At 43.9% G+C, this 26623-nt stretch overlaps 1 protein-coding gene across 1 annotated transcript in view; it reads right to left on the reverse strand.

Moving 5' to 3' along the window:
• The window catches only part of nckipsd (NCK interacting protein with SH3 domain), a 282238-nt gene that overhangs the window by 91811 nt on the left and 163804 nt on the right, over positions 1 to 26623 (reverse strand). Inside the window, exon 2 of the mRNA XM_085999969.1 lies at positions 1404 to 1516. Coding sequence (XP_085856095.1) covers positions 1404 to 1516 — 113 coding nt within the window. The remainder of the gene's footprint in view (positions 1 to 1403; positions 1517 to 26623) is intronic.

The following is a 26623-nucleotide window of genomic DNA, read 5'->3' on the forward strand; positions in this document are numbered from 1 at the left end:
CCTTCCTCCGATTGCTTTTCATTTCTGTTCTGCCCATGTTTCTTCCCTTTGTAGGACACAGCACCGACAGCAGCACTTACTACAATCGCATCATTATTGATTTCACTGAAAGTCTTCGCATGCTGTCGAGCTAGCTCACTGGCTTGGCATATTTTCACAGCATTTTCCAATGTCAGTTCGGTTTCTCTCAACAGATGTTCCCTGACCTTTTTATCATGAATACCAAACACAATTTGGTCACGAATCATGGATGCTTTCAGCTCAGAGAAATTACATGTCTGTGCTTTCAGTTTCAGATCAGTCACAAAGCTATCAAAAGTCTCATTTTGCTGCTGTGTCCTTGAACAGAACACATACCTCTCATAGGTTTCATTCTTTTTGGGAGAACAATGTGTATCAAATTTCTTTAGCACATCGTCTAATTTGTTTCTGTTCTCCTCTGGATTAAATACAAATGCATTAAATACCTCTATCGCCTGTGGGCCTGCAACCGTGAGCAGCAACGCTATTTTCCTTGCGTCTGGCTTCGTACCAAACCCGGTGGCAGCAATGTAGAGTTCGAATTGTTGCTTGAAAGTCCGCCAATTGTAGTCGACATTTCCCGTGAGATCCAAAAACTCCGGTGGCTTCAAATTCTCCATGTCGCGTTTCACAATTTTGATCAGATCTTCACCAATCCTGGTACCATGTTATGTTCATTAATAACTAGACATTCTAATTATGAACAGCTAGCTTCTAGCTAGTCATTTATTCAGTACACGTTCTCTAGGTACAGCATCTGTAGAGATTTAGCATGTGTACTTGTGTGTGCAGGCAGCCATCTTGACTACTGCCTTGTGGGTAGCCTAGTGCATCATGGGTAGTGTAGTCTTAAACACATGCAACTAAATATACAGCTCTACGGCTCCATCTAGTGTACCACTCTAGAATGACATGTTATTGATCATTACACCGGCTGTTGTGACTCACACACACACGGTTACTGTCTCTCACACACAGGCTGTTAGCGACTCTCTCACACGCACACCCGGATGCTAGTGACTCTCTCACACACACACACACCTGGCTGTTAGTGACTCACACACACACACAGCCGGCTATTAGTGACACACCCCCCCACCCAAACACGGCTGTCAGTGCCACACACACCCCCCCGGCAGTTAGTGACTCTCACACCCGGTGTTAGTGACTCTCTCACACACACGGTTGTTAATGACTCTCACACACACACACACCCGGCTGTTAGTGACACACACACCCGGCTGTTAGTGACACACACACACACACCCGGCTGTTAGTCACACACACACACACACACACACACAGCTGTTAGTGTCTCTTGCACACACACACACCCGGCTGTTAGTGACTCTCTCACACACCTGGTTGTTCCAGATACTTACTGTAGAACTTCACGCTGCTCCAGGTTGTACTTGCCACCAGTTTTCATTGCTGCGTTATGAATAGCTTCAATTGCTCGGTCAATCGACTGTAGAACCAGATCCTGCTGATTTGACTTGGAAACAATTGAAAGAGTAGTGAGACTCTATGGTGATTGAATCCAAATATACGTTATGACTGTGTATAGCATAAGGTTAATGGACGGACCATGACTGAAATTAAATCTAGATTCCCTCGATTCTAGAACGGTCCCAGCAGATTGGAAGGTAGCAAATTCAACACTTCTATTCAAGAAATGAGGGAGAGAAAACAGGGAACTACAGGGCAGTTAACCTGACATCAGTCGTCGGGAAAATTCTTAAATCCATCATTAGCAAAGTGTTAACAGGGTACTTAGAAAATCATAATATGATTAGGCAGAGTCTACACGGTTTTATGAAAGAGAAATTGTGTTTAACAAATTAATTTTTTTTGAGACTAACTAGCAGATTAGATAAAGGGGAATGAATGGATATAGAATATTTGGATTTCCAAAAGGCATTCTATAAGGTGCAAAATAAAAGGCTGTTATGCAAGATAAGGGCTCATGGGGTTAATATAGTAGCATGGATAGCGGATTGGTTAATGGGCAGAAAACAGGGAGTAGGGATAAACGGGTCATTTTCAGGTTGGCAGGGTGTAACCAGTGGAGTGCCGCAAGGATCAGTGCTTGGACAGCAGCTATTTAAAATATATATGAATGACTTAGATGAAGGGACCGAGTGTAATGTATCCAAGTTTGCTGATGATACAAAGCCAGGTGGGAAAGTAAGCTGTGAGGAGGAAGAGCCTGCAAAGGTTAGACAGGTTAAGTGAATGGGCAATAAGGTGGTAGATGGAGTATAATGTGGGGAAATGTGAGGTTATTCACTTTGGTTGGAAGAATAGAAAAATAGAATATTTTTTAAATGGTGAGAAACTATTAAACATTGGTATTCAGAGAGCTTTAGGTGTCCTCGTACAGGAAACAGAGTTAGCACACAGGTACAAGTAGTAATTAGGTAGGTAAATGGCACATTGGCCTTTATTGCAAGGGGGTTGGAGTACAAGAGTAAGGAATTCTTACTACAATTGTATAGGGTTTTAGTGAGATCACACCTGGAGTACTGTGCACAGTTTTGGTCTCCTTATCGGAGGAAGGATATACTTGCCATCGAGGCAGTGCAACGAAGGTTCACTAGATTGATTTCTGGGATGAGAGGGTTATCCTGAGAGGAGAGATTGAGTAGAATGGGCCTATACTCTCTGGAGTTTGGAAGAATGAGGGGTGATCTGACAGGGTAGATGCTGAGAGGTAGTTTTCCCTGGCTGGAAAGTCTAGAATTAGGGGGCATAGACTCAGGATAAGGTGTCGGCCATTTAGGACTGAGAAGAGGAGGAATTTCTTCACTCAGTGGGCTGGGAATGCTGAATCGTTGAGTATATTCAAGGCTGAGATAGACAGATATTTGGACTCTAGGAGAATCAAGAGATATGGGGATCAGGTGGGAAAGTGGAGTTGAGGTCGAAGATCAGCCATGATCTTATTCAATGGCGGAGCAGGCTCGAGGGGCCGTATGGCCTGCCCCTGATCTTAATTCTTATGCAGGCTTGGGCTGATGAGTGGCAAGTAACATTCATGCCACACAAGTGCCGGGCAATGACTATCTCCAAGTAGAGAGAGTCTAACCACCTCCCCACGACATTCAATATCATTACCATCAATGAGCCCCCCACCATTCTGGCAATTCCAGTTGCCTAGATGGCTGCAGCTCCAACAACATTCAAGAAGTTCAACACCATCCAGGACAAAGTAGCCTGCTTGGTCAATAGCCCATATACCAGCTTAAACATTCACTCGCTCCACCATGGCACTGTAGCTGCAGTGTGTACCATCTACAGGGTGCACTGCAGCAACTCGCCAAGGCTTCTTTGACAGCACCTCCCAAACCCACGATCTTCCCCCACCTAGAAGGACAAGGGCAGCAAGCACCTGGGAACACCATCACATCCAAGTTCCCCTCCAAAACACACACCATCCTAACATGGAAATATATTGCTGTTCTTCTCAAGGGAAACTAAGGATGGGCAATAAATGCTGGCCTTGCCAGTGACGCACACTTACCAAGAATGAATAAAGAAAATCATAGAATGGTTACAGCACAGAAGGAGGCCATTTGACCTGTCGAGCCCAAGCTGGCTCTCTGTAAGAGCACTTCAGCTAGTTCCACTCCACCATCTTTTCCCCCCGTCACCCTGCAAATTTTTTTTCTTCAGGTAACATAGAAACATAGAAGATAGGAGCAGGAGTAGGCCATTCGGCCCCTCGAGCCTGCTCCGCCATTCAATGCGATCATGGCTGATCATCCAAATTCAGTACCCTGTCCATGCGTTCTCCCCATATCCCTTGATCCCTTTAGCCTTAAGAAATATATCCAACTCCTTCTTGAATATACTTATCCAATTCCCCTTTGAGAGCCAAAGTGATCAATACAATTTTGTCAAAAGGTCATCAACCTGAAGCTTTAACTCTCTTTCTCGCTCCACAGATGCTGCCTGACCGGTCGAGTATTTCCAGCATTTTCTCTTTTTATTTCAGATTTCCAGCATCTGCAGTATTTTGCTTTGTATTACAATTTTGGGTCTGCTTTAGAAAGATGGTAGTTAAAACTAAGCCCCACAGCACGGTGGCATAGTGGTTAGCACTGTTGCCTCACAGCGCCAGGGACCCGGGTTCGAATCCGGCCTCGGGTGACTGTCTGTGTGGAGTTTGCACATTCTCCCCGTGTTTGCGTGGGTTTCCTCCGGGTGCTCCGGTTTCCTCCCACAGTCCAAAGATGTGCGGGTTAGGTTGATTGGCTATGATAAATTGACCCTTAGTGTTAGGGGGATTAAATACGTGGGGTTACGGGGATAGGGTGGGATATGTGTTGGTGTAGGGGTTACGGGGATCGGGTGGGATATGTGTCGGTGCAGGCTCGATGGGCTGAAATGGCCTCTATCTGCATTGTGGGGTTTCTGTGATTCTGTGATTACACCTCAGTCAACTTCAATTAGCAGTCCAAATCTTACTGATGAACAAATAGTTTGCTGCTTAGTCAAAATGCTGCATTTAGAAAAATTACACTGCACCCTGTACGCAGTTAAAAATAAGCAAGCGGCATTAGGTTGGTTGCTATTTAAAGAAGCGCCCAAATTAATGCAGCAACACACGAAGCGACAGCAGCATCTAAAGAGGCGGCAAGATTTAAACAGTGAGAGGAGAGGCAGTGTGGACCTAAGCGGCAGCAGCATCGGAAGAGGCGGCAAGGTTTAAACAGTGAGAGGAGAGGCAGCACAGACCTAAGTGGCAGCAGCAGCATCAGAGGAGGTGGCAAGATTTAAACAGAGAGAAGAGGGGCAGCGCGGACCTAAGCGGCGCCTCCGACGATTTCAACAACAAAAACCAAGGAGTGACATCACAGGACAGCAGGTAGGTGATTAGCTCTTTTTTTTCCTCTCTAAGCTTGGACAGTGGTTTAAACTAGGGGTACGGTAGAATAGTGCTTAAGTTACTGGACTAGTAATCCAGAGACCTGGACTAATGATCCAGAGACGTCTATTCAAGTCCAACCATGGCAGCTGGGGGAATTTAAATTCAGTTAATTAAATAAATTTAGAATTAAAAAGCTAGTATCGGTAATGGTGACCCATGATACTACTGGATTATCAGAAAAACCCAATTGGTTCACTAATGTCCTTTAGGGAAGGAAATCTGCCGTCCTTACCTGGTCTAGCCTATACGTGGCTCCAGACCCACAGCAATGTGTTGACTCTTAACATATAATTTGACCAGAAAAAGAAGCAAACCTGAGGTTTGGGAGCAGTTTAGGGTTCAGCAAAGGCAAAGGGATTAATTAAGAGGGGGAAAATAGATTGTGAGAGTAAGCTCGCAGGGAACATAAAAACTGACTGTAAAAGCTTCTATAGGTATGTGAAGAGAAAAAGATTGGTGAAGTCAAGCCTAGGTCCCTTGCAGTCAGAATCAGGGGAATTTATAATGGGGAACAAAGAAATGGTAGACCAATTAAATACATACTTTGGTTCTGTCTTCACCAAGGAGGACACAAATAACCTCCCAAAAATGTCAGGGAACATAGGGTCCAATGAGAGGGAGGAACTGAAAGAAATCAGTATTTGTAGGGAAATGGTGTTAGGGAAATTGACGGGATTGAAGGCCGATAAATCCCCAGAGCCTGATAATCTACATCATAAGTGGCCCTAGAAATAGTAGATGCATTGCTGGTGTCTTCCAAAATTCTATAGACTCTGGAACAGTTCCCATGGATTGGAGGATAGCTAATGTAACCCCACTATTTTAAAAAGGTGGTAGAGAGAAAACGGGGAATTATAGACCGGTAAGTCTGACATCGGTAGTGGGGAAAATGATAGAGTCCATTATAAAAAATGTAATGGCAGAGAACTTGGAAAACAGTGACAGGATCGGACAAAGTCAACATGGATTTACAAAAGGTAAATCATGCTTGACTAATCTACTGGAATTTTTGAGGATGTAACTGGTAGAATAGATAAGGGAGAACCAGTGGATGTGGTATATTTGGACTTTCAGAAGGTTTTCGATAAGGTCCCGCATAAGAGATTAGCGTGCAAAGTTAAAGCACACAGGATTGGAGGTAAGGTTCTGCCTTGGACAGAGAACTGGTTGGCAGACAGGAAGCAAAGAGTTGGAATAAACGGGTCTTTTTCCGAGTGGCAGGCAGTGACTAGTGGGGTACCGCAGGGATCGGTGCTAGGACCCCAGCTATTCACAATATATATATAAATGATATAGGCGAGGGAACTAGATGTAATATCTCCAAGTTTGCAGACGACACAAAGCTGGGTGGGCGTGTGTGCTGTGAGGAGGATGAAGAGAAACTCCAGTATGATTTGGACAGGTTGGGTGATCGGGCAGAAGCATGGCAGATGCAGTATAATGTAGATAAAGGCGAGGTTATCCACTTTGGTGGCAAAAACAGGAAGACAGATTATCTGAACGGCAATAGATTGGGAAAAGGGGAAGTACGAGACCTGGGTGTCCTTGTGCACCAGTCACTGAAGGTAAGCATACAGGTGCAGCAGGCGGTTAAGGCGGCAAATGGTATGTTGGCCTTCATAGCGAGAGGATTCGAGTACAGGAGCAAGGATGTCTTGCTGCAGTTTTACAGTGCCTTGGTGAGACCCCTCTTGAGTAGTGTGCGCAGTTTTGGTTGCCTTATCTGAGGAAGGATGTTCTTGCTATGGAGAGTGTGCAGCGAAGATTCACCAGACTGATACCTGGGATGGCAGGAATTCGCTGGAGTTTAGAAGAATGAGAGGGGATATCATTGAAACTTATAAAATTCTAACAGGACGAGACAGACTAGATGCAGGAAGGATGTTCCCGATGACGGGGGAGTCCAGAACCAGGGGTCACAGTCTAAGGATAAGGGGCAAGCTATTTAGGGCTGAGATGAGGAGGAATTTCTTCACCCAGAGAGTGGTGAACCTGTGGAATTCTCTACCACACAAGGCAGTTGAGGCCAATTCATTAAATATATTCAAGAAGGAGTTAGATATATTTCTTAAGGCTAAAGGGATCAAGGAATATGGGGAGAAAGCAGGGACCGGGTACTGAATTTGGATGATCAGCCATGCTCTCATTAAATGGCAGAACAGGCTCGAGGAGCCGAATGGCCTACTCCTGCTCCTATCTTCTATGTTTCTATCGGCAGTAGATGTCTCCGTCTTGAATCTCTCCGGCTCGGAGTCATTGAGCTGGAGTGCGAGTTGGAGACACTCCGACACATAAGGGAGGGGGAGGAGTAACTGGACAGTATGCTCCAGACCATGGTCACACCTCATAGAGGTGTGCAGGATCAGAAAGGGTTTGGTGTGCAGAGTAAGGGGAACCCAGGTAAGAAAGGGAACGAGGATCCACAGAAACTGATCCTATCCAACAAGTACAATGTACTTGCTACCTGTGAGGATAAGGATAAAGACTGTCAGAAGAACAGCCAGAATGCGGACCATGGCACCTTGGAGCAGGAGGCTGTCCGAAGGACGGAGGAGGAAATGAAGCGTAATGTGGTAGTTGTCGGGGAATTTTATAATTAGGGGACAGATAGCATCCTTTGTAAGCAAGATCAAAAGTTCCACATTGTATGTTGCCTACCTGGTGCCAGGGTGAGAAATATCTCGAATCGGCTTGAAAGGATATTGGAGAGGGAGGATCCAGTCATTGTGGTCTATATTGGGACCAAAAACATAGGGAAGAGTAGGCAAGAGGTCCTGTTTGGAGAGTACCAGGAACTAGGAGCTAAATTAGAGAACAGGACCTCAAGGGTTATAATCTCTGGATTATTACCTGAGCCACGTGCAAATTGGAGTAGAGATAAGCTGATCAGGGAAGTGAACACGTGGCTAAAGGAGTGGTGTGGGAAAGAGGAGTTCCATTTCATGGGGCACTGGCACCAGTATTGGGAGAGGCAAGAATTATACCATCGGGACGTGCTCCACCTGAACCAGTCTGGGACCAGGGTCCTAGCAGAAAGGATAAATAAGGTGGTCACAAGGACTTTAAACTGGTAAATGGGGAGGGGTTGGGGGGCGGCGCGCTCAGGGGGAAATTACAATACAAATAGGAGTTCAAAAACAAACAAAAGGGAAGAGAGTAGAGCAACAGTCAGAAATTATACTTCAGGCACTACAGGTAAAGGGACAACTAAAAGATGTAAAGTGATTAAACCAGGAGAAATAAATAAGAAACATGTGAATAAAGCATTAGAGTTGAAGGACGGGCTAGGGTGTGAGGCCCAAATAAGCGTTCTTTATACAAACGCATGGAGTACAAGGAATAAAAAATTAATTGAATGAACTGCAGGCACGAATTCAAATTGGAGGGTGTGACATGGTAACCATTACTGAGACATGGCTGCAGGACAGTCAGGACTGGGAACTAAATATATCAGGTTATAAGATAGGGAAAATGACAGGGGGAGGAGTATCCTTAGTGATTAGGGATGAAATCCCTTTAATGATAAGAAAGGATTTAAAGACAGGTAAGCAGCCAGTGGAGACCTTATGGGTTGAATTAAGAAATAGGAAAGGATCTAAGACTGTAATGGGAGTTGTGTATAGGCCCCCTGGTAGCAGCTCTGAAGTGCTAGATTGTATAAATGCAGAGATTAAACAAGCGTGTAGTAAAGGCAGAGTGGTTTTAATGGGGGATTTTAATTTTCATATAGATTAGAAAAGCAGACTAGCCCCCATCAGAAAGGTAGTGAATTTCTTGAGTGTGTTCTGGATAGTTTTCTACAACAATATGTCCTAGAGGCAACAAGGGGGCAAGCCATATTAGATTTAGTAATGAGTAATGAGCCAGATTTAGTTAACAACCTAACTGTGCATGAAAATTTATCCAATAGCGATCATAACATGACATGGAATGCTGGCCTTTATATCTAGAGGACTAGAGTACAAGGGGGTAGATGTTATGCTGCAGCTATACAAAACCCTGGTTAGACCACATCTGGAGTACTGTGAGCAGTTCTGGGCACCATACCGTAGGAAGGATACATTGGCCTTGGAGGGAGTGCAGCGTAGGTTTACCAGAATGATACCCAGATTCCAAGGGTTAAGTTACGAGGAGAGATTACACAAACTAGGGTTGCATTTCCTAGAATTTAGAAAGTTAAGGGGTGATCGGATCAAAGTTTACAGGATATTGAGGGGAACAGATAGGGTAGAGAGAGAGAGAAACTATTTCCTCTGGTTGGGGATTCTAGGACGAGGGGGCATAATCTAAAAATTAGAGCCAGACCTTTCAGGAGTGAAATTAGGAAACACTTCTACACACAAAAGGTGGTAGAAGTTTGGAACTCTCTTCCGCAAACAGCAATTAATGCTAGATCAATTATTAATGTTAAATCGGAGATTGATGGCTTTTTGTTAACCAAAGATATTAAGGGAGGTATATGGAGTTCGATCGCAGATCAACCATGATCTCATCGAATAGTGGAACAGGCTCAAGGGGCTGAATGGCCTACTCCTGTGTTCCTATGTTCCAATTCTAATAGATATGCGACTGCTTCCTTCTTAAAACCACATGCTGAAATGGAAAAGAATTCTATGGTTTAAAAGTATGTTGCTACTTTCTTTTCATATGAACGTTCCCACTAACTGTGGTGGGGATCTATGTAAGTGTGCCCAGATGTAACTCATAACATCTGCAGGACAATATTCCAGAGCAGGAGCAATCTATATTGGACAATACAGAATTCAAGAGTTCATTCCTCATACGTAATACTATTCCTCAGCTACACTGCTGTCCTTTCACCACCCCCATCTCTGATCTTTTGACCGAGTTCATTGCCCCAGTGCCTTTCTTGGTATTTTTTGGCACACCCATTGTAGTACCTGTCACTAGCTCTCAGAGTAGCAATTTTCATAGCCGAAGACCAACTCCGCCACTCTCTCCTCAGAGGTGAACTTATTAACTTTCTTTCCAACCCAATCACTTCTTCTACTAACCCCAAATCCATGCCCTCAGGTCAAATATCTCATTTCCTTGCTGTACCATCCTCCAAACAAAGCCACCACCTCAAACCCCCATTCTCCCATCCAATGTTGTCATGATGCAACTGAGCATCATGACCCCCAATGCCCCCACCAGCTACACAATCTCCAAGGAGAAAGACCCCTGGGCCAATTCAGGGGGCACAATGCTGGGCAATTCCTCTCCAACCCCCACAGGCAAGCAAACTGAGTTCCAGGAGACCACAGTGACCATGAGACACATCGTTCAATACTTCACCTACCTTTTTTATGCAGAGAGATGAGACTCAGCCAGGAACTCATCCAGCTCCCTGTTGAATGTCTGCAGTGAATCTGCACTCACCACACGAGCCGGCAACTTGTTCCAGAGCTTGATAGCCCTCTGTAAATTTCTAAAGAGCTATATGAATGCAAGGACTTTTGTCGCATAAGCCAATTATTTTTTTGCCCTTATTACTAATTCCCACCCAGAATGCTCCTGCAATATCCACTCATTATATTTACCTGCATCAGTAATCCCACTCTACCAACTAGCTGCAAGCATCTAGCTTATCTTTCTCTTAGCGCCACTTCATGCCCATCTTCGACTCAGTGGTGTTTTTATGACACTCTCAATAACTACATACAACTAACTCCAAAAATGTAACCCCACTGCGTCTTACATCAGTGCAAAACATTAGTGCATTTATGTTAAACACCTTCCACAGCACGAGTCTCTGCTCTCAGGAGAGGATGGTGAAACTGGGAGAAATATGCTATTTACCTGTGCTTTTGAGCTAATCTGAAATCTGCTGTCATGCTGTTTTTCCATTATTTCTCCTGTCTCCACACCATACACAGCCCCACCTGCAATGCTGGGTGGCAATCTGCCCCGGACACCTGCAAGTTCCATTTGACAACAAGCTTCTATGAAACGTAAGAGCACAGAGTAGGAACGTACTGCTGTGCTTTGTTTTGTGAGTATATCGGAGCCAACCAGGTACAGGCATGTGAGAATCTTAGACCAGTCTTCATATTTTCAACCACAGAGGCATAGGGATAGAAAAGCACAAATAGAGCCTTCATACACATTCATCCACAAGCAATCCAAAACACACAGACCAAGAAAAAATTACACGTTTACGATTGCGAAGGGCATGTTTCAGACAGAGATGAAGAAGTATTTCTTTATACAGAGGGGTATCAATAGCTGGAACAAGCCATCAGGATGGATGGTTGAGGCCAGGACACGGCTTATTTAAGAAACAACAACTTGCATGTATAGAAGCATGGAACAATATGGCACAGAAGGAGGCCATTCGGCCCATCGTGCCTGTGCCGGCTCTTTGAGAGCGATCCAATTAGTCCCACTCCCCTGCTCTTTCCCCATAGCCCTGCAAATCTTTTCCGTTCAAGTATTTATTCAATTCCCTTTTGAAAGTTACTATTGAATCTGCTTCCACTGCCCTTTCAGGCAGAGCATTCCAGATCACAACAACTCGCTGTGTTTAAAAAAATGACTCATGTCACCTCTGGTTCTTTTGTATACCAACTTAAATCTGTGCCCTCTGGTTACTGACCCTTCTGCCATGGAAAGAGTTTCTCTTTATTTACTCTATCTAAACCCTTCATGATTTAACACCTCTATCAAATCTCCTCTTAACCTTCTCTGCTCTAAGGAGAACGATCCCAGCTTTTCCAGCCTCTCCACATAACTGAAGTCCCCCATCCCTGGAACCAGTCTAGTAAATCTCTTCTGCACCCTCTCTTAAGGCCTTGACATCCTTCTAAAGTGTGGTGCCCAGAATTCAACACACCTGAGCCACGCGTAAATTGGCATAGGGACAAACAGATTAGAGGTTTAAATGCGTGGCTTAAATGCGTGGCTCAAAGAGTGGTGTGGGAGGAAGGTTCATGGGGCACTGGCACCAGTACTGGGGAAAGAGGGAGCTGTTCAGTTGGGACGGGCTCCACTTAAACTGGCGAACTGAATAACTAGGGCAGTAGACAGGGCTTTAAAGTAATGAAGCGGGGGGGGGGGGGGGGGCGGCGGGAAGATTCAGGAAAGAGTAAATTTAAAAGCAGTGAGAAAAATGTCAAGGCTCTCGATCAGAGTAAAGTTATGGGTAAAAATAAGAGTGGGTCAGGAAGGGACAGAGAGTAACAAAGGTAATAAGGCATCAGTGACTAAGGTGACATCAGGGAAAGAGAGAAATCAGTCAAAGCTAAAGGCACTATATCTGAATGCACAGGTTTGATCTAATAGCCGTAACGGAGACGTGGTTGCAAAGTGGCCAAGGTTGGGAACTAAATATTCCAGGAAACATAACTTTTAGAAGAGATAGGCAAAATGGAAAAGGAGGAGGGGTAGCCCTGATAATAAAGGATGGGATAAAGACAGAAGAGAGAAAGGATCTTAGCTCTGAAAATCAAGAAGTAGAATCAGTTTGGGTGGAGCTAAGAAACAGCAAGGGGCAGAAAACATTGGTGGAAGTTATTTATAGGCCTCCAAACAGTAGTTGTAATGTAGGGCAGAGTATAAATCAGGAAATTAGAGGCACATGTAACATGGGTAATACAGTAATCAGGGGGGACTTTGACTGTGCAAACCAAATTTGTAGTAATAGTGTGGAGGACGAATTCATGGAATGTATACAAGATAGTTTTCTAGATCAGTATGTTGAGGAACCAACTGGGGAACAGCTATTTTAGATCTAGTATTGTGCAATGAGAAAGGGTTAATTAATAACCTTGTAGTAAAGGGGCCTTTAGGGAAGAGTGACCACAATGAGAGAATTTTACATTGAGTTTGAAAGTGACTTAGTTAAATCCAAAACTAGGGTCTTAAATCTAAACAAAGCAAACTACGTAGGTATGAGGGGCGAGTTGGAAACCGGCACTTCCATTGGGCCTACGGGTGAGTACCCCGTGCATACTCACCTGTGGAGACCCGAATTTCTGGGCCATTAGATCAAAGGAAGAGGCTTATAATGCTGCCAAAAATAGTCAGCCTGAAGATTGGGAGGATTTTAGAATTCAGCAAAGGAGGACCAAGAAATTGATAAAGAAAGGGAAAATAGAATCTGAGAGTAAACTAGTGAGAGACATAAAAACAGACTGTAAAATCTTCTATAGGTATGTAAAAAGGCAAAGATTAGCAAAAGTAAATATGGGTCCCTTAAAGGCTGAGACAGGAGAAATTCTAATAGGGAATAAGAAAATGGCAGAGAAATTAAACAAATACATTGTGTCCATCTTCACGGAAGACGCAAAATACTTCCCGGAAATAGTGAAGTTCCAAGGGTCTAGCGAGAATGAGGAACTGAAAGAAATTACTATTAATAAACAAGTAGTACTGGAGAAATTAATGGGACTGAAAGCCGATAAACCCCCTGGACCTGATGGCCTACATCCTGGCGTTTTGAATGAGTTGGCTATAGAGATAGTGGATGCATTGGTTGTCATTTTCCTAAATTCCATAGATTCTAGAACGGTTCCCGCAGATTGGAAGGTAGTAAATGTAACCCCACTATTTAAGACAGGAATGAGAGGGGGACCGGGGAACTGCAGACCAGTTAGCCTGACATCAGTAGTAGGGAAATTTTAGAATCTATTATTAAGGACGTGGTAACAGGGCACTTAGAAAATAATAGGATTGGGCAGAGTCAACACGGATTTATGAAAGGGAAATCGTGTTTGACAAATCTTAGAATTTTTTGAGGTTGTAACTAGCAGAATCGATAAGGGGGAACCAGTGGATGCGGTGTAAAAACAGAAAATGCTGGAAATACTCAGCAGGCCAGGCAGCATCTGTGGAGCGAGAAACAGAGTTAACGTTTCAGGTCGATGACCCTTCGTCAGAACTGGAAAAAGCTGGAGATCGAACAGTGGATGTGGTGTATTTGGATTTTCAGAAGGCATTCGATAAGGTGCCACACAAGAGGTTATTAAACAAAATTATGGCTCATGGGATTGGCGGTAATATACTCGCATGGATAGAGGATTGGTTAACGGACAGAAAACAGAGAGTAGGAATAAACGGGTCATTTTCGGGTTGGCAGGCTGTAACTAGTGGGGTGCCACATGGATCAGTGTTGGGGCTTCAGCTATTTACAAGCTATATTAATGACCTTGATGAAGGGACCGAGTGCAATGTATCCAAGTTTGCTGATGATACAAAGCTGGGTGGGAATGTAAGTTTTGAGGAGGATGCAAGGAGGCTTCAAGGGGATATAGACAGGCTAAGTAAGTGGGCAAGAACATGGCAAATGGAATATAATGTGGAGAAATGTGAAGTTATCCACTTTGGTAGGAAAAATACAAAAGCAGAGTATTTTTTAAATAGTGAGATTGGGAAATGTTGTTGTTCAGAGGGACCTGGGTGTCCTTGGACACAAATCACAAAGTTAACATGCAGGTACAGCAAGCAATTAGGAAAGCAAATGGTATGTTGTCCTTTATTACAAGAGGATTTGAGTACAAGAGTAAAGACGTCTTACTGCAATTATATAGGGCCCTGGTGAGACCACACCTGGAGTATTGTGAACAGTTTCGCTCTCCTTACCTAAGGAAGGATATACTTGCCATAGAGGGAGTGCAACGGAGGTTCATCAGACTGGGATGGGGGGGATTATCATGAGGAGAAATTGAGTAGACTAGGCCTATATTCTCTAGAGTTTAGAAGAATGAGAGGTGATTTCATTGAAACATCCAAAATTCTTACAGGGCTCGACAGGGTGGATGCAAGGAGGATGTTTCCCCTGGCTGGGGAGTCTAGAACCAGGGGTTACAGTCTCAGAATGAGGGGTCGGCCATTTAGGACTGAGATGAGGAGAAATTTCTTCACCCAGAGGGAGGTGAATCTTTGGATTTCTCTACCCCAGAGGGCTGCGTAGGCTCAGTCGTTGAGTATATTCAAGACAGAGATCGATACCAAAAATGGTTGGGAACCAAGGGTCTAATGAGCCTGGTGAATCTTCGCTGCACTCCTTCCATGGCAAGAACGTCCTTCCTCAGATAAGGCGACCAAAACTGCACACAATACTCAAGATGTGGTCTCACCAAGGCCCTGTACAACTGTAGCAAGACATCCTTGTTCCTGTACTCAAACCCTCTTGCTACGAAGGCCAACATACCATTTGCCTTCTAACCGCCTGCTGCACCTGCATGCTTACCTTCAGCGACTGGTGCACAAGAACACCCAGGTCTCTTTGCACTTCCCCTTCTCCCAATCTATTGCCATTCAAATAATAATCTGCCTTCCTGTTTTTGCCACCAAAGTGGATAACCTCACATTTATCCACATTATAGTGCATTTGCCATGTTTCTGCCCAATCACCCAACCTGTCCAAATCGTACTGAGTTTCACGACATCCTCCTCACAGCATACCCTCCCACCCAGCTTTGTGTCGTCTGCAAATTTGGAGATATTACATCCAATTCCCTCGTCCAGATCATTAATATATATTGTGAACAGCTGGGGTCCTAGGACCGATCCTTGCGGTACCCCACTAGTCACTGCCTGCCACTCGGAAAATGACCCGTTTATTCCAACTCTTTGCTTTCTGTCCGCCAACCAGTTCTCTATCCAAGTCAATACCTTGCCCCCAATCCCATGTGCCTTAATTTTGCATGCTAATCTCTTATGCGGGACCTTATCGAAAGCCTTCTGAAAGTCCAAATACACCACATCCACTGGTTCTCCCTTATCTATTTTACCAGTTACATCCTCAAAAAATTCCAGATTAGTCAAGCATGATTTACCTTTTGTAAATCCATGTTGACTTCGTCCGATCCTGTCACTGCTTTCCAAGTACTCTGCTATTACATCTTTTATAATGGACTCTAGCATTTTCCCCACTACCGATGTCAAGCTTACCGGTCTATAATTCCCCGCTTTTTCTCTACCACCTTTTTTGAATAGTGGGGTAACATTAGCTACTCTCCAATCCATGGGTACTGTTCCAGAGTCTATCGAGTTCTGAAGATGACCAGCAATGCATCTACTATTTCTAGGGCCACTTCCTTAAGTACCCTGGGATGTAGAAAGGGTTGGAAAAGGGAGGATGTTCTTGAGGGGACAAGGACAGAATCCATTTGGTTAGAGTTGAGGAGCAAAGAGTATGATCACACTTTTGGGGGTATTCTACAGGCCTCCAAATAGTGAGAGGGAGGTAGAGGAGCAAATCTGCAGGGAAATCGCAGAAATATGCAAGAGCTATAGAGTGGTGATATTGGGGGACTTTAATTACCCAAATATCATTTGGGATAATGCTAGGGTAAAGGGAAAGGAGGGGGGAGGAATTTCGGAAATGTGTTCAGGAGAATTCCCTTGACTAATATGTTCTTGGCCCAACTAGGAAGGAGGCATTGCTGGATCTGGTGCTGGGGAATGAGGTGGGCCAGGTCGACCAAGTGTCTGAGAGAACACACTTGAGTACGAGTGGCCATCATATCATAAGATTTAAATTAGCAATGGAGAAGAGCAAGGAACAAACTAGAGTGGAACTTCTAAACTGGAATAGGGCTAACTTCAATGGGATGCGAAAGGATCTAGCCAGGGTAAAATGGAACCAAGAATGACAGGCTAGGTACATTCCAACAAGAGTGAAGGGTAAGGGAACCAAAGTAAGGGCTCCTTGGATGACGAGGGAGATAGAGAAAATGATGAAACAGAAAGAGGGTGTATGATGAATGTCAGGTGAATTCTTCAAGGGAGAACCTGACCAAAAAGAATAAAGTTGCGAGGGGAAGTGAAGATGAAAATAAGATTGGCAGAGAGAGAATATGAGAGTAGAATGGCAGTTAACATAAAAGGGAACCCAAAAATCTTCTACCGGCATGTAAACAGTAAGCGGGTAGTAAGAGGCAAGGTGGGGCCTATAAGGGACAAAGGTGATATATGCTTAGAGGCGCAGGGCAAGGCTAGAATACTCAATGAGTACTTTGTATCGGTGTTTACTAAGGAGGTGGATGCTGACAAAATATCAGTAGAAGTGAAAAAGGTAGAAGCAATGAAAGGGGTGAAAATTGATAGACAGGATGTATCTAGTACAAGGCAGGGTATGCTTAGAGTGGACAAGTCGCCTGGTCCAGATGGCTTGCATACCAGGTTGCTAAAGGAATTGGGGGAGGTGGTAGCGGAAGGGCTTGCCATAATTTTCCAATCTTCCCTAGATGCGGGGGAGGTGCCCGAGGCTTGGAAAATGGCAAATGTGACACCATTGTTAAAGAAAGGGTGTAAGGGCAATCCTAGTAACTTCAGGCCAGTCAGTTTAACATCAATGGTGGGTAAAGTTTTAGAAACAATAATCAAGGAAAAAAATCAATGGACACTTGGAGAGGTCTAAGCTAATTAAGAGTCAACACAGATTTGTAAAAGGCAGCTCATGTTTGACTAATCTAATTGAATTTTTTGATGAAGTAACAGGGAAGATTGATGAAGGGAATGCAATGGATGTTGTCGACATGGATTTTCGGAAGGTGTTTGACAAAGTACCACATGGAAGGCTGGTTAACAAAATTGAGGCTCATGGAATAGGTGAGTCAGTGGCAGCTTGGATAAGGAATTGGCTTAAGGACAGAAAGCAGCAAGTTGCGGCAAGTGGCTGTTTTTCAGACTGGAGTATTGCGTCCAGTTCTGGTCACTACACTTTAGGAAGGATGTGAAGGCCCTTGAGAGGGTGCAGAGGAGATTTACCAGAATGGTTCCGGGGATGGTGGATCTTAGCTACAAGGACAGGTTGGAGAAGCTGGATTTGCTTTCATTGGAGCAAAGGAGGTTGAGGGGTGATTTGATACAGTTGTACAAGATTTTGACTAGACAGGGAAAGGCTGTTCCCACTAGTTGATAGTACAGGAAACTCTCGTTTAAACTGCACCTAAATATCCGGAATTCTCGATTAACCGGCAAAATTCATGCTCCAAAAACAACACCTCAATAACCAGAAATGTTGCAGAGTCCGAGTCTGCCGCGGTGGCCGAGTTAGTCAGTGGGGGCAGTTCTCCAAACTGCCACTACTCGGCTTCTTGGTGCTGTCGGAAGTCCGAACACCTCAATAACAGGAGTCTGACTCTCCCGTGGTGTAGGTGAGTACCCAATTACTGTATACTGCACATTTCTTGATTTTTTAAATTTTTGTTTGTTAAAAATAGCCTCGGTACATACCCTCTTCGTCATCCGGAATTTTTAATCAACCGGCACCATCCCGGTCCCGTCGGTGCCAGATACCAAAGCGTTTCCTGTACAAGGACTAGGGAACACAGATTTAAGGTTTTTGGCAAGAGATACAGGGAGGATGTCAGGAAAAACTGTTTTACACAGCGAGTGGTGAGGACCTGGAACTCGCTGCCAACGGAAGTGGTGGAAGCGGAGACACTCAATGTTTTCAAGGGGAGACTGGATAGGCACTTGAGGGAAATAAACTTGCAGGGCTACAAGGATAGAGCGGGGGAATGGGACTGACTGGATTGCTCTACAGACTCGATGGGCCGAATGGTCTCCTTGTGTGCCGTTATGATTCTATGACACCCTTGTTCAAGAAAGGGGAGAAGGATAAACCTGGCAATTACAGGCCAGTCAGTTTAACGTCGGTGGTGGGAAGCTTTTAGAAACAATACTCCGGGAGAAAATTAACAGCCACTTGGACAAGCATGGACTAATAAAAGGAGAGCCAGCATGGATTTGTTAAGGGCAAATCATGGTTGATTAACTTGACTGAGTTTTTTGATGAGGTAACGGAGAGGGTGGATGAAGGCCGTGCAGTTGATTTTGTGTATATTGACTTTCAAAAGGCGTTTGATAAAATACCACATATTAAAATTGAAGTCCATGGGATAAAACGAGCAGTAGCAGCATGGAAACAAAATTGGCTAAGGGATAGAAAACAGAGTTGTGGTGAATGGCTATTTTTCAAACTGGAGGGAGGTATACAGTGGAGTTTCCCAAGGTTCAGTACTTGGACCACTGCTGTTTGAGATACATTAATGACTTGGTACAGGGCACAATTTCGAAATTTGCAGATGATACAAAACTTGGAAAGAGTGAGGAAGATAGTAATAGGCTTCAAGAGGACATAGACTGGCTGATGCAATGGGCAGACACATGGCAGATGAAATTCAATGCAGAAAAGTGCAAGGTAGTACATTTTGGTAGACAGAATGAGGAGAGACCATACATACTAAATGGTACAATTTTAAAAGGGGGTGCAAGGAGAGAGACACCTGGGGAGCGTATGCACAAATCTTTGAAAGTGGCAGGACAGGTTAACAAAGCAGCTAATAAAGCTTTATAAATAGAGGCACAGAGTACAAAAGCCAGGAAGTTATACTTAACCTATATAAAACACTAGTTTGGCCCCAGTTACAGTATTGTGTCCAATTCTGGGCACCATGCTTTAGGCAGGACATGAAGGCTTTGGAGAGGGTACAGTAGAGATTTACTAGAATGGTTCCAGGGATGAGGGATTACAGTTACATGGATAGACTGGAGAAGCTGTGGTTGTTCTCCTTTGAGCAGAGAAGGCGAAGAGGAGATTTGATAGAGGTGTTTAAAATCATGAAGGATTTAGATAGAGTAAATAAAGAGAAACTGTTTCCAATGATTGAAGGGTTGATAACCAGAGGGCACAGATTTAAGATAATTGGCAAAAGAACCAGAAGCAACATGAAGAATAACTTATTCAAGCAATGAGTGGTTAGGATTTGGAATGCACTGCCTGATAGGGTGGTAAATACAAATACAATAGTAAACTTCAAAAGGGAACTGAATAAATACTTGAAGGAGAAAAATAATGCAGGGATATGGGAGAAGAGGGAGGGCGTAGGACTAACTGGATTTCTCTTCTAAAGAGCCGGCACAGACTCGATGGACCGAATGGCCTCTTTCTGTGCTGTACTATTCTATGATTCTTTGATTTCACCAGTCTGTCTATGTCCTCCTGAAATTTGTTACTATCATCTTCTTTGTTTACTACATTTCTGAGTTTTGTGTCATCTGCAAACTTTGAAATTATGCTTTGTATGCCCAAGTCATTATCAAAAAGAGCAGTGGTCCTAATACCGACCCCTGGGGAACACCACTGTACACTTCCCTCCAGTCTGAAAAACAACCGTTTATCACTACTTTCTGCCCCTTAGCCAATTCCATATCCACACTGCCGCTGTCCCTTTAATCCCATGGCTTTAATTTTGCTTACAAGTCTATTGTGTATAGTAATCTCAGATGTAATGCTTAATTTATCCACCAGAGGGAGACAAATGCAAAGGGATTATATTTACTAGTCTTAAGGTAAAATTGCATTATGGGTAGAATGACTCATAGCATCCTCCATGTTGGTTTGCTCGTGCAGTAGAATTAGAAGTGCATGCCTGTAGCTTGTAAGAGCTCTGTTCTCTCCTTATTCTGTGTAATTAAAAGTAACGTTTTGAGTTCCTGAAGTCTCACTTATCGTAGTTATTGGACCTTACTACTCGGATATAACATTTGGCGACGAGGATTAACTGTTTAACTTGAAGAAGGGAAAATACAAGAACACTGCATCTGAATCATGGCTACTCGAGTAGGAGAGATTTCTGCTTTTGATGTTCAAAATCAAACATGGATAGAGTACTGTGAGTTATTGGAGCATTTCTTTGTAGCAAATGATATTGTCGATGTTGGAAAAAGGAGAGCTATTTTGCTAACTTCGGTGGGAAGTCTGACGTATAGTTTATTGAGAAGCTTATGCAGTCCTGCAAAGCCTGGAGATAAATCATTTACTGAATTAGTGGACTTGCTAAAGGAACATTTCAATCCCAGACCGAGTGAGATTGTACAGCGTTTCAAATTTAATTCACGGAACAGGATACCAGGAGAAACTGTGTTGGATTATGTAGCGGTGTTGAGAAAACTGGCACATGATTGCAATTACGGGAACAGTTTGAAAGACATGCTGAGAGATAGGCTGGTTTGCGGAATAATGGATGCTCGAAGGCAGAGGAGATTATTGTCCGAGACTGGGCTTACGTATGAAAAAGCGTTGGAACTTGCTCAATTAATAAAGACAGCTAACCGTGATGTACAAGAAATACAAGGTTCAGACTGGTCCACTACAAAGCAAGTTGGAAGTCAGTTTATGGTGCACAAGTTACATGAGTCCGAAATCACAACGTGAGCATTTAAAGGCATGTTATCGATGCAATGGAGATCACCTGGCAAAGGAATGCAGGTTTCTGGAGGGAAAGTGCCACAAGTGTGGGAAAAAAGGACATATAAAACGTGCATGTAGAGCAAAAGCTACCGTGGAGGTTTACAAACCTAAAGGGGGAGAAAAGCAAAACCTGGTAAGAGTAGTGAAAAAACAGGGAGCACATCACATCAGTGGAGAAGCTGAGAAAGAAGACAACGTGTTCATATTGCATAGTATGGTAGAGGACATTCCTAAAGTGGATCCTATCACTGTGCAACTGATAGTAAATGACACTAAGGTCAACTTTGAGGTGGATACTGGATGTGGCATAACCATAATGAACAGGGAGGAATATTCAAAATTGTGGAACCGTGCAAAAGTTCCAGAGTTGAAGTCTTGCTCTATGAAGCTTAAAACGTATACCGGTGAACGAGTGGCAACCTTGGGTACAGCTACTGTAACTGTGAAACACAGGGACACTGTGGAACAGCTACCTGTAGTTGTAGTATCGGGTTCTGGACCAAATTTGTTAGGTCGGGGCTGGATAAAAGAACTTAAATTAGATTGGGGAGCAATAAATCAAATGGAGAGAGGCAAACAGTTGTCTTTGCAAGACGTGTTGATTGAACATGAGAATGTGTTCAAGGAAGAACTTGGAACATTTAATGGTCCCTCAGCTAAGATTTATGTCGACAAGGAGGCACTGCCAATATTTTTTAAACAACGACCTGTGCCTTATGCCATGAAACCGAAGGTAGAGGCTGAGCTTGATCGTCTTTTGAGGGAGAACATTCTGGAACCTGTAAAATGTTCAGAATGGGCAGCTCCAATTGTACCTGTTTTAAAACCAGACAATTCGGTAAGAATCTGTGGAGATTATAAATTGACTGTAAATAGGGTGTCTAAACTAGAACAGTATCCTATTCCTAAAACTGAGGATCGTTTTGCAAACCTGGCTGGAGGGAAGAAATTCACGAAGCTGGATATGAGTCGTGCTTACTTGCAGATTACACTAGATGAGGAATCCAAGAAGTATGTAACCATAAATACACACAAGGGTTTGTTTACCTATAACCGCTTACCATTTGATGTCTCATCTAGTCCAGCTATCTTCCACAGAACAATCGAGGGTGTACTGCAAGGGATTCCACATGTTTCAATTTATCTGGATGATATTCTGGTGACGGGAAGAACAGACCAGGAGCATCTGAGCACTCTGAGAGGTACTGCAAAGATTGGATAAGGCTGGGTTACAGCTCAAGAGGAGTAAGTGTACTTTCATGGGGAATGAGGCCGTGTTCCTGGGACACAGAGTGGACGCCACCGGGCTCCATCCAATCAAGGAGAAGGTACAAGCACTGCAGGTGGCACCAGATCCTACAAATGTGACTGAGTTAAAAGCTTACCTGGGACTGCTAAACTATAACAGGTTTTTGCCAAACTTGTCAACAGTGTTAGCACCTCTTCACAAACTACTGCACAAGGAGACACATTGGCAGTGGGAGGAGGAACAGAGGGTTTCATTTGAACAGTCCAAGAAACTGATGCTGTCCTTGGATGTGCTGATTCACTGCAATGCAGAGAAAGACATCATTCTCTCTTGTGACGCTTCACCTTACGGGGTGGGGGCAGTTCTTTCACACTGCATGGAAGATGGAACTGAAAGACCAATTGGGTTTATGTCTCGAACTCTGACCCCAGCGGAAAAAAACTATTCCCAGTTAGATAAAGAGGGATTAGCAGTAATGTTTGGGTTACAGAGGTTTCATAAGTACATATATGGCAGGAAATTCACCATATGCACTGATCATAAACCTCTTCTATCTCTTTTTAATGAGATGAAAGCAGTACCACAGATGGTGTCACCCCGAATCCAGAGATGGGCAGTGACGTTGAGGGCATATGAGTATGTCATCGTTTACAAAGTGGGCAAGTACCATGGGAACGCAGATGCCTTGAGACGTCTTCCACTACCAGGTACACCTATCCGTGCAGCTCCAGAGGACAGCGTTTTGATGTTGGAGGACACGGACATGGCAATTGTGACCGCAGAACAAGTAAGGACATGGACAGGTAAAGATGCAGTACTGTCTAGAGTCTGAGACTATGTAATGAGGGGTTGGCCACACCATCCGGAAAGGACTGATTGCACACCTTACAGTGTCAGGAAGACAGAGCTGAGTGTGCAGGATGGTTGCATGTTCTGGGGAGCTCGAGTGATTATTCCACAGTCAGCACGACAGTCTATCCTAGTGCAACTACATCAGTGTCATCCTGGAGTTTCGCACATGAAAGCCTTGGGAAGGAGTTACTTGTGGTGGCCAAAGCTAGATGAGGAGATAGAAAATCTTGTCAAGACATGCAGCACTTGCCAAGAACACAGGAAGGCACCGGCAGCGGCTCCACTCCACCCCTGGGAGTGGCCAGATAAACCATGGAGGAGATTACATGTAGATTATGCAGGTCCGTTCATGGGAAAGATGTTCCTCATAATCATTGATGTACATTCCAAATGGATGGATGTGTATCCTGTAAATTCTGCTTCATCTACTGTTACTATAGACTGCCTGCGTAGGAGTTTTAGTAATCAAGGGATACCGGAGATCGTAGTAAGTGACAATGTCACGTGTTCTGTGAGTACAGAAACAAAAGAGTTCATGAGAAACAATGGCATAGGACACGTGACTTCAGCTCCATATCATCCGTCTTCAAATGGACTTGCGGAGAGAGCCGTACAAACATTTAAGGAGATGATGAAAAAAAGTGCGGAAGGGAGTTTGACAGCAAAGGTGTCACGAGTTCTGTTCAGCTACAGAATAACACCTCAATCTACCACAGGACTGTCTCCTGCTGAGTTATTGTTAGGACGTCGACTACGCTCCACTCTTGACCTGGTTCACCCAGATCTAAAAAGGAAGGTGTAAAACCGACAGTTCAAACAAAAGGAGAACCATGACAGAAGGACAAAGAGCTGCAGGTTTGGAGTAGGAGATGCGGTCCTCGTCAGGAATTTCAGTTATGGTCCAAAATGGATTCCTGGCATCATATATTCAATGACTGGTCCAGTTTCATATAAGGTCATGCTGGGAACTGGTCAGGTAGTACGCAGACATGTGGATCAGATACTGACCAGACAACGGGAGATCGAACTGGAGGTTCCAGAGGAAAGGTTGGAGGACAAGTTGGTCCCCAGTTATCCAAATGCACTGGTGGTACCAGCACCATGAACAGAGACAGGTATACCTGGACCCCTTAATCAAGAGGAAACCATCATAGCAGAGTCAGATACTCTGAGTACTGCTCAGGAGCAGCAGGTGGCTTTACCACAACCAAGCAGGGACTTGACTGTAAGACGTTCAACAAGGTCTCACAAGCCACCAGAGCGATTGATAACGACCTGCTAGATTGTTCAGGATGGACTATTGTTAAAGGAGTTTCCTTATGGGCTTTTTAAGAATGTTGTTAAGAATTGTTGTAACTTAAGAGGGGGGGATATAGTAATCTCGGATGTAATGTAATGCTTAAGTTATCCACCAGAGGGAGACAAATGCAAAGGGATTATATTTACTAGTCTTAAGGTAAAATTGCATTATGGGTAGAATGACATAGCATCCTCCATGTTGGTTTGCTCGTGCAGTAGAATTAGAAGTGCATGCCTGTAGCTTGTAAGAGCTCTGTTCTCTCCTTATTCTGTGTAATTAAAAGTAACGTTTTGAGTTCCTGAAGTCTCACTTATCGTAGTTATTGGACCTTACTACTCGGATATAACAATGTGTTACTTTGTCAAATGCCTTTGAAAAGTATACACATCAACCGCACTAACCTCATCAACCCTCTTCGTTACTTCATCAAAGAACTTAATCAAGTTAGTCAAACACTATTTGCGTTTGACAAATCCATGCTGACTTTAATTTATTAGCCCATAATTTTCCAAGTGCCATTAATTTTTTTCCCGGATTATTGTCTCTAAATGTTTCCCCACCACCGATGTTAGGCTGACTGGCCTGTAAATCACAGAAATCACAGAAACCCCACAATGCAGATAGAGGCCATTTCGGCCCATCGAGCCTGCACCGACACATATCCCACCCGATCCCCGTAACCCCTACACCAACACATATCCCACCCTATCCCCGTAACCCTACGTATTTAATCCCCCTAACACTAAGGGTCAGTTTATCATAGCCAATCAACCTAACCCGCACATCTTTGGACTGTGGGAGGAAACCGGAGCACCCGGAGGAAACCCACGCAAACACGGGGAGAATGTGCAAACTCCACACAGACAGTCACCAGAGGCCTGATTCGAACCCGGGTCCCTGGCGCTGTGAGGCAACAGTGCTAACCACTATGCCACCGTGCTGCTAAATGCTGGGTTTATTCCACTCTTTTTTGAACAGGTGTATAACATTTGGTTGTGGTTGTTGGGAGGTCAATCATCTTAGCCCCAGGACATTGCTGCATGAGATCCTCAGGGCAATGTCCTAGGCCCAACCATCTTCAGTTGCTTCATTAATGACCTTTTTAAGTACCTCCTCTTTACCTATTGTTATCCTATTGAATATTGCTATTACTTCCTCCTTTACTGTGGCATTGGCAGCATTCTCTTCTCTAGTGAGGACAGATACAAAGGTCATTGGTACTTCAGCCATGCCCTCTGCCTCCACAAGATCTCCTTTTTGGTCCCTAATTGGCCACACCCTTCCTTTGATTGCCCTTTTACTACTTATGTGTTTATTAAAGGTTTTTGGGTTCCCTTTTATGTTAGCTGCTAATCTATTCTCATACTCTCTCTTTGCCCCATATTCCCTTTTTTTTTTTTTTTAAGATCACCTCTGTACTTACTTTATTCATTTTGGTTCTCTACTATATTATCAATTTACATTTGTCATAAGCCTCCTTTTTCTGTTTCATTTTAATTTCTATATCTTTAGTCATCTAAGGATCTCTAGCTTTGGATGCACTTCCTTTCCCCCTCATGGGAATGTGTGTACTCTGTACCTGAATTATTTCCTCTTTGAAGGCCTCCCAATATTCAAATTCTGTTTTGTCTACCAGTTTTTGCTTCCAGCCCACCTGGACCAGATCCCTTTTTAACTGTGAAATTGGCTCTCTTCCAGTTATGCATTTTTAAGCTCAATTGTTGCTTGTCCTTCTCCATAACTATTCTAAATCTGATGATAATGGATCTGAAATTGCTGTCAGAAGCTTCCCACAGGCAAATGCCTCCGATCCGCAAGAAAAGTATGCACCTACCTGGTGCCTCCGTATCTTCGGACTCTTGCAGTCGTGGGCCTGCAGGCGTATGCCTGCGTAAAGGCCCACGTATTGCAGGGGGGGCATGCGGTTCACAAGCGTCCCTGGGATCATGTGAGCCGGCCCAACCAATCAAAAAGGGGGTTTCCCATTATGCTTATGGGGATTCCATTTAAGTACAGAATCCCCATAAGCATAATAGGAATGACAAAATGCATTTTCTCACA

Source organism: Somniosus microcephalus, chromosome 11 (genome assembly GCF_052327205.1).
Source record: "Somniosus microcephalus isolate GS21.2 chromosome 11, FLI_Smic_1.0, whole genome shotgun sequence".
NCBI lineage: Eukaryota > Metazoa > Chordata > Chondrichthyes > Squaliformes > Somniosidae > Somniosus > Somniosus microcephalus.